Consider the following 15,410-nt stretch of genomic DNA (forward strand, 5'->3'; position numbering starts at 1 on the left):
TTCAGGTCAACATTAACATCAGCTGAGGGGGCACTTCATGTGCGAATGGACGTTCCTTTGAACAGAGAGATCGACTGGTTCCCTTTAGCTCTGGTTTCGCAGTGTTTATACTGCTCCTGTAACTATGGCTACCGAGCAGTGATACTCCCGGGCCTATCGCTGCTTTTTCTGAGGGAAGCAACGCCGAAGGGCTTCTGAGGAAACTTCCGGGGACATGCACCTCCTTGCTGATCCGGCGGTCAGCACAGCCGCGGCGGGACGGCGCCGCCTCTGCGGGCAGGCTGCTGCCGCGGGCCAAGTGCGCCGAGGCAGAGGGTTGTGCCACTGCTGTCGGTAGGCTGCGAAATTGGTCGTTCTGCCTACACATGAAAAGGAGCCAGCTACGTCATTGTTTTGTTTTTCTGTTGCTGAAGTTTCATAGCAAGTCCTGTTAAAATTACCCTGTCCTAATGTATTTAGTATCCTGCCAGGCTTTTTTTCTAAAGTCGGCATGTGGGACTGGTAGGGACCCGTTGGGTTGCTGAATAACATCCACATGAAATCAGGCAATGAAGCCCTGTGGTCCCATAGGAAAACAAAACAACTCCCCCTCCTACAGCTTCTTCCCACCTTAGCAGGTACAAATTGCTTCTTTTCTAGGCTAAAGTTGAGTTTATGTTCAAGATGTACCAACCTCTTCTTAATCCCGCTAGGACTGTCTAATGTAAGGTTTAATATCCTGACTCAACATGGAAATGAACTGTGCCAAGGCAGTGGCAACTCTTCAGCAGTTGGGTTCATATCCCTAAGTTTTGCAACTGTAGAACAGGCTTCTTCGCTAGATACCCTTGCTGAAGACTTCACAGAAAAACATGAATAATTCTGTCATCTAAATGACCATAACTAGGTTTCAGGGTTGGTAGCGCTGGGTGAGCAACTGTTTGTAATACTTAAAAGAATCACTGAATAATTTAGTTTGGAAGGGACTTCTGGAGCTTGCCTAGTTCAAACCCCTTCTTCAAGCAGGGCCACCTTCAAAGCTAGAATGGGTCGCCCATGGCCTTGTTGAGTTTGGAATATCTTCAAGGAAAAGATTGTCTTATGGTATAATGTGAAGAGGAATTGTTTTATAGGCATGGACTTAGACAGAAACAATTGTTAGTTTACTTTATGGACTAGGTTATTTCAGAAACAGGCTGTAGAATTACACTCGTAGAGCCACGTTTGCATGCTAGAATAAACAGACTTGTTCTCAGAAATGCTAAATATGTCATAGCATTCTCAGATGATCTGGTTTTGTTTGTAATGGAGAGGTAAGATGTTATATCCTGAATGCTTGTTGAGGCTGTCCTCAAGAGCAGAACTGCCTGATATGCAGATCAGAAGCCATAGGACCATGCAGGACCTGTCATGCCTAAGCATGTCCAGAGAAATAATAACTTACCAGTCATGGTCATGAATGCTGTTTGCAGGCAACTGCTTTATCAGAATGTCTGAGGGTTGGTGTCCACCACCCACAGACATAGAAAAAGTGTTGAAAATAATTTTTGTGGATAGAATATCTGCAGCTGAGGTACAAGGAGGAAAAGACTGTCATAGTCATGGACCAGACTTGGAACACCAAGTGTGTCACGATGATGGCTACTAATAGGGAAAGGGGTACTCCTGTCATCTCCCAGTGAACTCAGTACATGCTGCTCATGTCTTCTAGCTCACTTTCCCTGCTTCGTTGACCAATTTTTACTAAATCTGTTACACACTTTTGGTTGTCCTTGAAAACGGCAGTACCACCAAAAACCTGTTCAAAAGGTTTGGTACTTAAAGAAAAAAAATTTCCAAGTTTAATAACGTTATTTGTTGGAGAAGACTAGATCAGTGTTTTAGTCATAGCACTATGACAGTGAAATGTCCTGGCAGTAAGTGCTTGTCTTAGGCATGGAAACAGATGCACAATTACTGTTGATTGCTCTAAAGTCAAAAAAACCCAACAAACTCTGAGTGTTGAGGATTTTAATGAACAGTAAACGACAGTGTACTGCAGACTGGTTTTTTGTGTTAATTATTTAGCGGTGGTTTTATTTTATAGATTACATTCACAGTAAGACAGGGAATGAAGACTGAAATCCAATTCTCATGATTAAGCAAAAATGTTACCCTGTGTCCATATGTTATATTTGCAGTAATGGCTGTGCTAAATGACCCATATGTAACTATGTCATTTAACCACTGGGAGGGTGATACTATGACCAGTCTGGGAAAAAAATGCAGAAAAAAAAACCTTTGAGGGAAAAATGGCTGACAGATTTTGACGCAGAAATACATGGAACAAAACTACTGTAAGACAGGGGAAGAATATTTAACTTAGAATAGGTTTAGCAGTTAGCAAATATTCTTTTGTTTTAGCTTTTAAAATATTGCTGCTAAACTAGTAAGCAGTTTAGTACTGTAAGCTTCCAAAACATGAGAGTTTTTCTATAGTTCGTTTAGAGTTCATGCTATTTTTTTGCCTTTTTATAGGGTAGTAACTTCTCTGGCAAGAGAGTTCAAGAGCCTGATGTTCACTGAGAAAATGTCTGACAGCCACCATGTATTGGGCAAGTAGGGAGGTCCTTTCTGGCAGAAGCGGACTGTATTAATGCAGTGCAACCCCTAGGGGATTTTCAACGCACATGGAGAACATAACTGCCTTTTATTTCCCTTATGAGCATCCCTGTAAGAGCAGCTTCTCTGACAAAGACCGATGACATGGCAGTCCCAGCCATGTTTCCTATTCTCTTTCTCACAAACAGCATCATCTGTGTAAGTTTAAAATCTCATGGTTAGACATAGGCTTGAGTAATTTTTAAACCGATCTTCATGTTATTATTACATTTTGATGGTCTTTAATATGCTTCCTTGCAACCCCAGTCATATCAGAGGAATACGTCAGCTACATTTACAGAGTTAAGGTTTGCAAGATTCAACTTAGTTTACAAAATTATTATTTTCCTCTTTGAAGAGCAAATGGAAAGAAGAGCATAGGTTTTAACCTAGACTGCCCTAGACTGCTAGAGCACTCAGCACAGTGTTTAACACACTATAGTGTCAGGCTGCATAGTAGCTTAGTAAGATGGGGGGATAAATTGTACTATTGTGCATCTTGGGCACTAGCATACTGATTGCCATGCTGTATTCCTCTTGCTAAAAGGGTTTATTTTTCTGGTTCAGGAGGTGAAAGCTGTCTGTCAGGAGGGATTTTTGGTATATAAGCACCCATTTCAGTTGTGTCCTCCAAAATGTTCTACATTTCTCCGAAGGATGAAAACATACAAATATACACAAATACATACAAATACCTGTTTATTAAGTAGATTAATATACTAGAACACATTTGAAGGTATTTAAATTTGTAAAGAAATATGTATAAGTGTGTAGGTAAACATATATATTAAAACAATAAGTATAGCCATTAAAGTAACCTCAGTAAAAGTAGTTGGTTGCATGTTACTGTCACTCATGCATGTTTGTTGCCTAAGTCTTAGGGTGGAGGTCTTAGGAAAAAAAAAAAAGAAGAGACTACATATGTGACCTTACCCTCATATTTGGAGCCATCAAACAACGTAAAAAGCCACTTAGTTTCAGCACGTGCTAGAGATGTTATTTTGTTCAGGAACTGAACAGAAATGTTCTTCCACAAAGTATTTTTCTCCTCTGTACTTGTGGCTTTTTGCTTGGCAAAGGATGACCTAACCTTTGCTTTAGAGCTTCAGTAATTGAAAAAATAATGGCTTAGCATTAGTGTTTACAGTATGTATCAAAATACAAGTTTAATTATTTGTAATAGGACATTGGTAGGCAGTAAAATTCTGCTGTTGCTTATATGAATCCCAGATTCTTGTAATCTCAACAGGAGTGTTCTGTGATGCAGGATGAACTGAAAAAAGGGAAGGTAAACACTAGGTAAATTGGAAATGAAATCTCAAAAAATGTGTATTGTTCTGTGACTCCGTAAAAACCTGGAGTTCATAATCTCCAGAAGGACTCATTAGGGTCAGATCTAAAAGTCACACAATCATCTTCTCTGTTAGCTGTACCACATGCTCAACTTAAAAGGGCTTTGGTTTGCTTTCTGAAATAACTTTCTAAATGACTACAGATGGAAAACCAGCTCACTGTATCATGCTATCTACAAGTCTTTGTCTGGAATAGCCTGTGTTCATGTGCAGCATAACTTTTAATAAAATATTTAGCCATATGGTGTTGAAGGTAGACAGCATGTTCCAGCACTTTGTTGCGTAGACAGACTGATACGTGCTGTTTACAAGAGGAAAAAAGTGCCTCGTGTCATTAGAGCCTAAGAGACCTTTGCAGTCATTTAGCTTGTCAGAACAATATTTTTGTTTTAAAAGTCTCAACCATCAGGCAAGCAGAGTGAAAACATTAATTTGTAGCACAGCTTGTTCGCTCTTTGTCTGACACAGGTGCTCATTTATGTTGACCTTGTTTAAATTTTCTCAAGCATATACATATGCCTAAACAGAAATCACATACCTATACTGAATCATGTAACTACATTAATACAGAAGTTTAATCTATGCTGCAGGGAACAAAGTGTCTATCCACACACAGGGAGATTCAGATATTCTTATGCCTGGAGTTCTTCAGCAGTCATTCTTCATCAGAGTGTATCAATGTCATCTGGAGTCAGTTTCAGAGAGAACACGATTATGCAAAACAGATTGTTGATTTTGACGATTTACTTCTGTAAAACTTGAAGTCACCAGAATAATTTTCTCCTCAAAAGATTTTCACTTTACGATTTACTCTTCACCATTTATACTGCAGCCATGTCAGCATTCCAACCATGGCGGAGCTGTCCTGCAAGTCACAGTGTGAGACTACAGAAAACATTCTTTGCTTCAAAGCATTTAGCAGGTAGATATACTATCCAGTTTAAATAGGATATGACAAAGAAGGCTGATGAACCTTAGGGTTGAAGAGCAATAGAGAAAGAAGGATGAAGTCAAGAGAAGTAATTGTATTGCTTCCACTGGCTTCCTAAGTAAGCTAGCCTGCATTCCTTTTCTTTCCCAGTTACATCAGATTTATCTTTCTGTTGACATACTGATGGGTCAAGCTGTTATACTTTCAATTATAACATTTATATTATTATAACTTGTTTGTAATTCTGGACCTCTTGTACTTTTAAAGTAGTGCTGAACTTCTGACCTAGTTTTCTTGTACTCCTGAAAAAAATCAGGGTGGTAGTGAGGGTTTGAACCACACAACTGTTTGCGTATGTGTCAGATTGGCAGAGCATATTTTCTTAACTACATCTAGTACCCTGTAAGAACATACTGTTTGTTAGTGACTATGTTTTCCAGAGTTACCAAATCTTGTCTAATTGACCCTATCCAAATGAGTCTGTTTGGACAGTATTTTGTTTGCTTTCTTTTGTTTCTGACTTTTCCCTCCACTGACTATTAGCCCTTCTTCTATGGAAGTTAAATAGTGAGGTAGTCTTGTGAGAAAGGAATGCTTGTGCCCAAAGCACCGTTTACTACACTATGGAAGCAGAAAGACAACTTGTGAAGACATGTATGCTTCTGTTTTCTGGTATTTCTGTTTGTGCCAGTGCCCAACTATCAGTGCCAGGCTAAAAGCATGCATTTTGCTTCTAAGTAGTCATTTAATACATTCCTCAGTGAAGTAAATTCAGAAGGTTGTTATAATTGATTGGTGATTGATAGAAATCAGCTAATTAATACTAATCACATTCTGAAGAAAGTGACACAACTTTGGCATTATTCACACTATAAAAGCAAGAGACTTTGTGTCCCTAGGGCTATTCATAAAATAGGTCATTCTTTGGCTAGTGTGTTCTTGTAGTCTGACTACTTCTACAAATTGTATGAACTACACTTGAATAAAATATTGCATTTACTACCTAGCGTAGGTTTACAAATCTAACTGCAATTAACACAGGTCCTTGCTCAGAGTTCCACATTCTTCCATCAGTAGTTTGGCTCAGGAAGTTTCACTTAGAAGTTTTCATGGCATTTCAAGGCACAAGCAAATCTTTCTGATTCCATCAAAAAAAAAAAATGCTGTGACAAAGAAAGAATTCTAACACATAGGTAAAAACTTAGCTTAAGGAATCCCACACACCTAGGCTGCAGATGGAGGGCAGGGTGCTCATAATGATTGTAACATCTCTGGGTAGCAAGCATATGGCGCTCAGATGGCTGTTGAAGAAGGGTTGGACCCACTCATTTGGTAGCAGAGTTTTGCTAGGAATTATGTTGTCTTTGGTAACTTTCCAAGCTTGTGCCTTACTCTTCCAAGGAAAGTACATTTAGCTGGCTCACAGAATTAGTTCCTGAAGTTTTCTATTCAGAAGGGCAAGGTTGGTATTTCCTTTGTTTCTAACTAGAGATTGTGACACTGTATGGTTCTATACTTCATGTCTTTCTGGTATAATATGATAAGGTTTCATATGCAAGTGAAAAAATATGTAAAATATATGTTCTGTTAAATTTACTATTGAAGAAAAAAGTATAAGGGATCAGTTTCCTGGCATGCCTAGGCCTCTGGTGCTCTTATGGAACAGATTTCATTTCCTTCAGCATGGGCTCAAAGCAGACCAGGGACAGTAGTGGAAGCATCATTCATAGCACCTGTGACAGGAAGCTACAGAAAGTTGTCAGCTCTTCAACTTCGCTTTTACTCTCACTAAGCCTTCGGCAGACTTTTTTTTCCTTCCAGTCTGGAGGAGGGGAGTTCAGCTATGGTCTCTCACAATTTGCAACATGATGTGGAAGGATCCTCTTCTTTCTCTAACTTCAGGAAGCTAATGTATCATTAGTCAGCTAAATTTCATATATTAAGATAAAGAAGTTCATATTATGCAGAAGAAATACCAAAGCCTGTAGTGAAAAAAATTAAACCTGTCAAACATTTGTGGCAATTTACTAGATGCATTGATTTTAATAGCTGCATTGATTTTAATAGCTGCATCTGCTTTCCATTATACTACTGACCACTCCTACAGCTCCACCTACAGCTAATTTCTGTAGAGCACAGATGTATTTTCTCTCACTTCAAAGAAAAGGTGGAAGTAAATAACCAGTTGCTTTGCAATCATGTAATATAAGCTTTTCTGTATCTGGCAAGTGCATCATATCTTGAAATAATAGGTTGCTGTGTTCTGTAGGAACACAGTGGATTGCCAGTATAAAATGTAAAGTTCAGAGACAACCACAAATCTGGCACTTAGATTTATTTTCTAAACACCCACATGTGAAATCTACACAGACTGCAGTCATTAGGCATGGGATTACTTGAGCTGCACTGCTGCTGGAGGTGGGAAGGAGCTCAAACTGGCTTTTCACAGTCCTTTTAGGCTGACCTAGGTGATAGCAACCACCAGAAGAGGTCATTACACTATGTCCCTGCAAACATCCACCTACCTTGAGCTGTGCATCCCTCCTGTTTCTTGTCTGCGTAAGCAAGCTGCATGAGGGAGCTGTTTTTGCCAAGAAGATATTCCTGGGAAGATCACTATTGCCTCTCCTTCCTTTGCTCTTGGCCATGTCGTCCTGCCTTTCTTCCCCAGTATTCATCCGGGACTTTGCTGAATCAGTTTAGCTCATTAACCAACAGCACGTAACTTCCACAGAGACAGAGTATTTGACATTTCTGGCATTTCAGGGTTCATATACTGCTAGGTTTTAACTATAGCAACTACAAGTAACTATCAAGGTTTGTCAGAATGTCTGATTTGTGGATACAACTGTAGGTGTATATCTTGAACTAGTGCACCTCATTTATTTGCAACCACAGGCTGTTCCGGCCAAAGGTAAACTGGTCTGCTAAATCAGTAACACATGTCTTGGCCAGTTCTGGGTACAGCATGTCCTATCTCCATCTGTAAATTTAGGTCTGTGCTTCTATTTTTAACTATATACATATCAATCAGTTAAAACACTGATTTAATTAGGCATTGCTTCTATTCTCGGGAAAGCTGCATTCTCCTTTACTCAATGAGAAATACTTGATTACTCCTAATAAAGTCTCTATTTTTCATAAAAAAATTGTCTGCAATAAAACACATTGCATCAGGACAGATCAAAGACAATACATTTATTAAACTTTGAGAAAAAACAAACAAAACACTGACAAAAGGAAAGTTAAATAGAAACTGAAAGACACATCTTCTGACCGGCATATAATGGCTTGTGTGAACGGTAAAGTACCAAAATGACATTCTGAGTTTGACTGAGGTATTTAACTCTTTTGGCAATAGAAACAGAGTAAGAAACTTCTTCCAAACACACACATAGGCATTACTTGCATTAGTGTCTATCATCTAATAATTTTATATGAAACTAAATAATGTAGCTGTTAGAAAAATATAGCAGCAAATTAGCAGAATATCTAATGCACATTAACCATTAAGTACGTGCTAAACTTAAAAATCCCACCCAAGAGTTGGGCCCAGTCCTGTAGCCCTTGGTCACAAAGACAGCATCAGTGAGTTCAGTGGGAGACATCATGAGTTGAGTAAGACCTGCATTCACTGCACTTCATGCACTTCTGTTCAGGTCAGAGAAAAGAAATGAACATCTGTGTTGCTTTCCAAGAAGAACACCGCTACGATGAAACCATGGCCTAGGAAGGTTAACTTCTGAAGCAATAACAGTTCATTGCAAAGCTCTATCAAGTTCTTAATACACGTAAGAATAAAGAGAGCTTTCCTAGTGAGTTTCACTTTTCTCTCCTTTCCCTCTGAAAGTCTGCCTAACGCGGTCAGAGCAGATGCTGTTAGGCTGAAAAAACAAAACACTTCTGAACAATACTGTATTAAATTCCCTTGCTCCACTGAAGTCTTTTAATCCTGTTGTATCTTTAAAAATGAACTGCTGGCTAACTCCTGAAGTTATTTTATTTTTTTAATCAAGACTTTATATGGCACAAACTAATAAATGTAGTGAAACCTTTGGCTGTAGGAGGGCTTCAGAAATTGGTCAAATGTGAAGAGATTATGCTGCTAAGTCACCAGAGCTTTTTTATGTGTTCTTAAAAATTTTCAGTGAAAGTACAGTTGCACACTGTTTAATACTGTGGTCAACAAAATTCTGCTTATACAAAAGTATATTATTAGCATTAACCAGAATCTGATGAAGAACAGAATAATTTGCCCAAATATTTTGTACATTTTGAAGTTTTATACAAAACTTTAAATTGAATGTGTATTTCTATACTAGGTACCATAAGAAAGTAATAGAATCAGTTACTTTAAGTTTCTACAATATTTCAAAATTTCTCTACAGGTTTCTTTGGAGGTATAAAATAGCTCTGTAAAAATCTATTTTTTCTTTTTGCTGCAAACAAAACTTTTATAAAACAGAAAACTTTTAAGATTGCAGCAATTACATTCCTTAGATGGGTTATCATAATTGAACTACAGTGTGTAGTAGAATAGAAAACATTTATGTTTTTATGACTAAAATATTAAAATATATTCTACTAATTTATATAAATCAAAATAGATGTGTTTATTCAAGCCACTTTTGTTTTTTTTTCACCTATACGTTCTGTTCCCAATTATTGATATAAAGATCTCTGCCAACAGCATGTTTTTTACTAAATTCTTATACTTTAAACCACCTGATTTTTAGCTTTATCAAAATGCATGATTTACTGTACATTAAACACAGTAATTTCAATGTTTAGTATCACAAAAATCAACACCCACAAGAACAAGACAGCCACTGCTAGTAAAACAGTCTCAAGACAAATTAATAGATAATATTTACAAAACACAATAGGAATATTTTGATGACTATTTTATGTTGCAACATTTCAGAGAAAATGATAAGAACCACAAGAAACTTTTAGACTTCATTTTGGTTTCAGCATACATCCCCAAGGTGACTCTGCTGTGAAATACTGCACACACCTAGTCAAAGAGGAGCTACGGCATGATTTTGTTCAGCTGGTCTGTGCTCACATAGCCACAAGACATGTTGAATTCCTTGTCTGGCATGGGCAGTGCAGTTGCATTGAGCACAAGACCTTGTGGAGAGTGAACGATATGAATAGATGTATAGTCTGGGACAGGCATCTCTGAACTTGGGGTTTCTGCTGTTGAAGCTCCAAGATTGACACTGGTAGTGGTAAGGCTCTCTGTGGTGAAGTAAGCATCCTCGTTACAGCTTTGCTCCTGGACGTGCGACTCATCCTCTTCGTGGGAAGTCACAGCAATACATTTTTTCACATCTGCCTCACAGAAGTAGGCATTGTCCATGGTGAAGTTTTGTTCTGTGCAGCCTTCACACAGTGCTCTCTCCACCTTAGATTTCTGCCCTGGTGAAAGTACAACACTGCCTGCTGGAGTAATATCACTCACTTGCGCGTAAAAGTCAGTATTTGTCAAAGAATTCTGGTTACTTAGCTGGGTGTGGATCAATGGTCTAGCTGAGTCAATGCTGTCTGCAAAAAGTGGCCATGGCTGGCTGTTTTCAGACTGAGTACTCCTGTGTGATTGTTGGGTCTCTGTGTCGGCAAGGCTTGGAAGTGACTCATCGTTATCTTTTCTATCAAGGCACAAGAGATCCTCTTCTTTTTCAGTTACCTTTTTGAACTGATCAATATCAGAGATGGCATCACATGTGTCACTTGCACTGAAGTCTGTCTCTGGAATATCTGGTTCACAACAACTGGCACGTCCAGAATCATCATCCTTCACTCCCAAGCAACTGTGTGATTTCAGATGATCTTGGCTCAGGAGCCTCTCAGTATCTGAGACTCTGTTCTTTTCATCAGGGTCTTCTATGTCTAACTCAATAAACTCAACCCACAAGTCATCATTGTATAGCTGTGTCTTGTAGTTGTCATGGCTGGCTAAGATAGAGTTCACTTCATCTAGCTTTCCTTTCTATAAAGCAAGAAAAAATGAATGTTATATAAGAAATAATAAAAATGCTTGTGCTTTTTATGATGTTAAGGAAAGTTAACTGTAGCTGATGTAATAATTGCAAGGTTTTTCATCTAGTATTTTATGAAAACTAATTCTGTGGCAACTACCCCCATGTCATAATTTTTTTCCTACAAAATTTTTCTGCCTGGGACAACAATTGCCACCTGTTACTACTACAGTGGTTCCCACTGTAGATTTTAGGGCACATTATTACCTTCAAGAGATCTGGGTCAATCCCTTTAATCTTTGGAACTGGCACAGGAGGAAAAATCAGCATTTTTAACCTGGAAAAAAATAAATTATGGCTTTTAATTGACAGTGGTCCTTTTCGAGGAAGTTAGAAAGAAGAAAGAGTCTAACATTGCGTTTATATTTAATTACTTCAAAATCCAAATGTTTGAAGATTCAATTTCAAGGTCCTAAGGAAAAGAATGATTGTTTTTTCTCATTGCAAATAAAATCCCAATTTTTCTGCAGCCTTCCTTGTTCAAATCACATACATTTATGTGAGAATCCATTTTGGAGTCTGGTCTTTGATAATTTAATGCTCTGTAGAAAGAGAGTAAATTCCTAGAGTTCTCTCAATAGTTTCCCTTTTTACATAATTTTCAGAGGAACCTGATACAGCCTCAGTGTACAGAGTGAGTTTCCCAGATTTTTTTATTCAGGAACACAGTAGTCTTGCATAAGCCCAGTAAATTTAAATAGGGGAATGGAAAAATGGATTTGGTGAAAAGAGGGAATTACTTTAGAACTAACTAATAAAGCAGAAACACAACTGCAAAAATTTAGGCTAGTATCTTGCCATCTCTGTGACACTTCTGTTTTCTGAATTATTAATGTAACAAGTAATATATAATCATGACAGGGCTTTACCCCTGTAGAGAAAGGACTATAAAATTGCTTATGCATGTACATACTCTGGAAATACATACTATTCTAATCCTTCATAAAGTGCATTTCTAAGTATTTGAGGGGACAAAAAAAAAACCCCAAACAGAAGGATGATTTTTCATTAATAATAATCCAACAATAGCAAGTCATGCTTATCTCCTCCATTTTACCTCCCTGCTTCTCTTGCAAACATGTAAAATGTAGCTCCAAAAGGAAAATTCAACTTTATACTGGGTTACTTGCCTATTTTACAAAGTAAGCTGTGGGAATGGTAGATCCAAATCCAAATACTAGTTTTGCTGCGTTGTTAGTGACCTTGGTGAGGTCCAGAGAGGATCAGAGGAGTGTTAAGGAGTGCTAGAGAAAAATTTAGGCACCTTCTGCTTAATGATGGAAGGCTCAGATTCCCCAGCTGCTTTTGTTTTTGGCAGACCCTCAAAGTTCTGCCCAGCAAACCTCAATGAGAGCCAGAAATCCAGTAGTTTTCCATCTAATCCCTGGAGGGGCTGTGTTAACTGTGCAGTGGCTGGGCTCTCAGGGTACCGGTTTCAGACTTGCACTTAACAGTTGAATCCACAAATCAGCTATTCGGACAGGATAGGGCACTGCTTCTAACGAAACAGACCAAGGATCTTACCACTCACTGCCTAGAGAAATTATTCAGGAGAACTACACTCTGCTCCTTTCTTAGCCTTGCATGATTCACACCTGTGTCTCTCAACTCTAAAAGTGTTGAGTCTAACCCTGTGGCATCTGTCCTAGGGAGCCTGGTTCAGATCTTGTGAGATCGAAGTTCAGGAAAATATTAATGAGTATCTTTTCAGATACAGGAGGAAACCGAGCCTGGATATTCTGCACAACTGGAAACCTATGCAGCCTGCTCTTCTGCAGATGATATTGCCACTCCCACCACCATGTGCATCAGTTTGAAGGAAAAGGTGCGGGCACACAGGTCTAGAAAACCTTTCCAGATGAAGGGTCCTCAGTGGACAAAATCTTCCTCCAGCAGTCATGATTAGCATGGAAGATATAAATAAGCTCTGATCAGAGACACGATTCAGCCCTGAGGATCTTCAGTGACCAAGGCACTCCTTGCCCAGTGTGCTGACCTTTGTGAACTCCTGGTCCCACATGCCAGTTGTTCTTGCCCCATTGTAACAAATCAAGCTTTTGTCATGCATTGTGTCAGGAGCCTTGCTCTCAACTCTGGGATCAGGATGCTATGGCAGGGAGTAGCTTCCTGAAATTAAGCTCTGCCAAAGCACAGTGCTGCTTGCTTAAATTATTTTTTTAAAACTGCTCCAACTGCACCAAGCTGTTTTCATTTCAAAGGCTTTTCTTTATGCTGGTATGTGCAAAACACCTCAGTGTTCATTTTTAAAGTGTATATACAAGACCACTGACAGCATGCATGTGTGCACGGGGACTTGACCATGGTGTTGCTCCTCAACCTACAACAGTATTGGTATGACATCTAAGCTACGTGATTCTGCCAAAACCTATCCCTGAACACACATATAAGGGGATGAATTCACTTTGAGACCATTTTGTAATTTTTATAGATGTGTCATTGTTTCATTTTTATAAATGACACAACTGTGTAATTTTATAAATGGCACAATCCTGTGCTTTGTTTTATTTTATTCCTTTTATTTATAGGAACTGCAGTCTATCCACAGAGACCAAGTATTCCCCTATGACTCAAGCTCTTTCCCTTGGCTCAATGAAGAAATAGTCAGAGATTAGTGGAATGGTCTAAGAACAAAAACAAAACTATGGACATATGTTTGTGTGAAACTTTTGAATAGTAAGTGGGTAAAAATAGTATTTACAAAATTTGAATGGACTAAAAAACAATCCCCTTCAAGGCCTAAGTAAATTAGCTATGTAAATACTGTAGAATAAAATGTTCTGCATTTTATTCTACAAATGCAAAAGAAAGAGGAGCTGTCAACATAATCAGATTCCCACTGCTGAAAGCCCAGTACGTACAAATGCCAGCATCCATGTATTTTATGAGAATGGAAAGCAGTCCTCAAAATAGTTTCTAGCCCCCCAGATTTGAAAGAGTTGAAGCACCCTATTTTTTAAGCTACGAGTACATAAAACCGGACAAATAAAAACTCTCTACCTTGGTTGTTTAGACAGCAGGATTAAGACCATTGTTACGGCCAGCCCACATACTCCGAAGATAACAACTAAGAACCATGGAAACTCAATTTCTGAAACAACACAGCAAAAACATGTTAGCAGGAATCTACATCTCTGTTGCATCTTTAATTTCAACCTTCTCTTCCATTGCCTGAGGATTCCAAAGTGGTAGAAACTGATAGGAGAGTTTTTGGTTACTTAAATGTGAAGGTCTGTGTTAAGCAGAAATAAAAACATCCTTTGGTCTCAATAGTTTCCATACTGCATTTTTAAGTCCACTGAGACTCCTTGCAAAAACAGACTGAGTTTTTAAATATAAACAAGTTCTTAGTACAGACAATATATGTAGCAAAACCAGCCAGGAGGAACACTCTTCCTGCTTGGAATGTGCTACCAGTAGTCCTGACGGCGTATAATGCCTCAGACCATGTTACTGCTTGTTCACCCAAGCTGAGAGAACATTATTAATAGCATACTAAATCATAGGCACACTGTTCTTTTCTCACAGAAACTAAAAGATGGTGGTGTCAAAAAGCATACTACTTTTCTTTATAAAGGCAACATAAATTATGTTGTGAACTGTCAACTGGAAAAAAAAAAATTCTCCCTTTTATTTACCTTGCAGGTGGCTACAAAGAATTTAGGTCATCAAGAAATGCAATTTGGTAGGAATGAAGAACAATGCTGATATACGAAATGTTTTATCTTTTAAATACTGGCACTTCCATTATAGTTAAGCTGATAGTGCAAAATACAAAATATGGAGAAATTTATTCTGGCTGTAGTCTTAGATTCTTCTCATTTGTTACCAATTTTAAGTTTTCTATACAAACTTCACCCATTTTTTGAGCCAAGGAATACTGCACAGAAAGCTTTAGAGTTCTGCACGTGAACATAAGTATATGTCCTTTCAGGGAAAAAAAAATTCAGGTACCAGTTTTAGACTGTGCTCCCAGCTTAGATTTTGACTGGACATGTTTTCAGGCATGAGTATAGTCCTATCTGGGTATGTCTGTGTTAGACAGGTTCCTATTTTAATGGAGAACAGTAACTCCTTGTCGTGTCAGTGAGACCTGTGAATGTCCAGGTGCTTCAAAAAGTCAGAACATTGCATTTGAATTTAACTAATCTAAGTTTTTAAAACACAGAAAATTTAAATTTTAATTCTGTGTTCCTAAGGATGATACACAAAACAAGCAAAAATAAATTCTCAATCAGATCACTGCTGCTGTGTGAGACGTATGGATATGAATCAACTTGCTGTATCTGGGTTGTAGCGACTGAAGAAAACTGTGCTTGTAGGATGGCCTTAGATTTTCATAGTATTTTAATTTTAATCATATGAAAACCTTGACAACTTAATGCAGCCGGAGTTAATAAAATAATGCACATGTCCAGAACATTAGCTGTTCATATAAATTAGGAA

The 15,410-nt window shown here is 38.3% G+C and overlaps 1 protein-coding gene across 3 annotated transcripts in view; it reads right to left on the reverse strand.

Moving 5' to 3' along the window:
- Positions 1-8,085: 8,085 nt before the first annotated feature.
- Positions 8,086-15,410, reverse strand: part of GHR (growth hormone receptor) — a 131,209-nt gene continuing 123,884 nt past the window's right edge. For all 3 annotated transcript variants that reach the window (XM_075079531.1, XM_075079530.1, XM_075079529.1), the window contains 3 exons: positions 13,965-14,055; positions 11,154-11,223; positions 8,086-10,897 (listed from right to left, as the gene is read on the reverse strand). In XM_075079531.1, the coding sequence (XP_074935632.1) occupies positions 9,935-10,897; positions 11,154-11,223; positions 13,965-14,055 (1,124 nt within the window). In that variant the 3' untranslated portion in view covers positions 8,086-9,934. The remainder of the gene's footprint in view (positions 10,898-11,153; positions 11,224-13,964; positions 14,056-15,410) is intronic.

Source organism: Phalacrocorax aristotelis, chromosome Z, assembly GCF_949628215.1.
Source record: "Phalacrocorax aristotelis chromosome Z, bGulAri2.1, whole genome shotgun sequence".
NCBI lineage: Eukaryota > Metazoa > Chordata > Aves > Suliformes > Phalacrocoracidae > Phalacrocorax > Phalacrocorax aristotelis.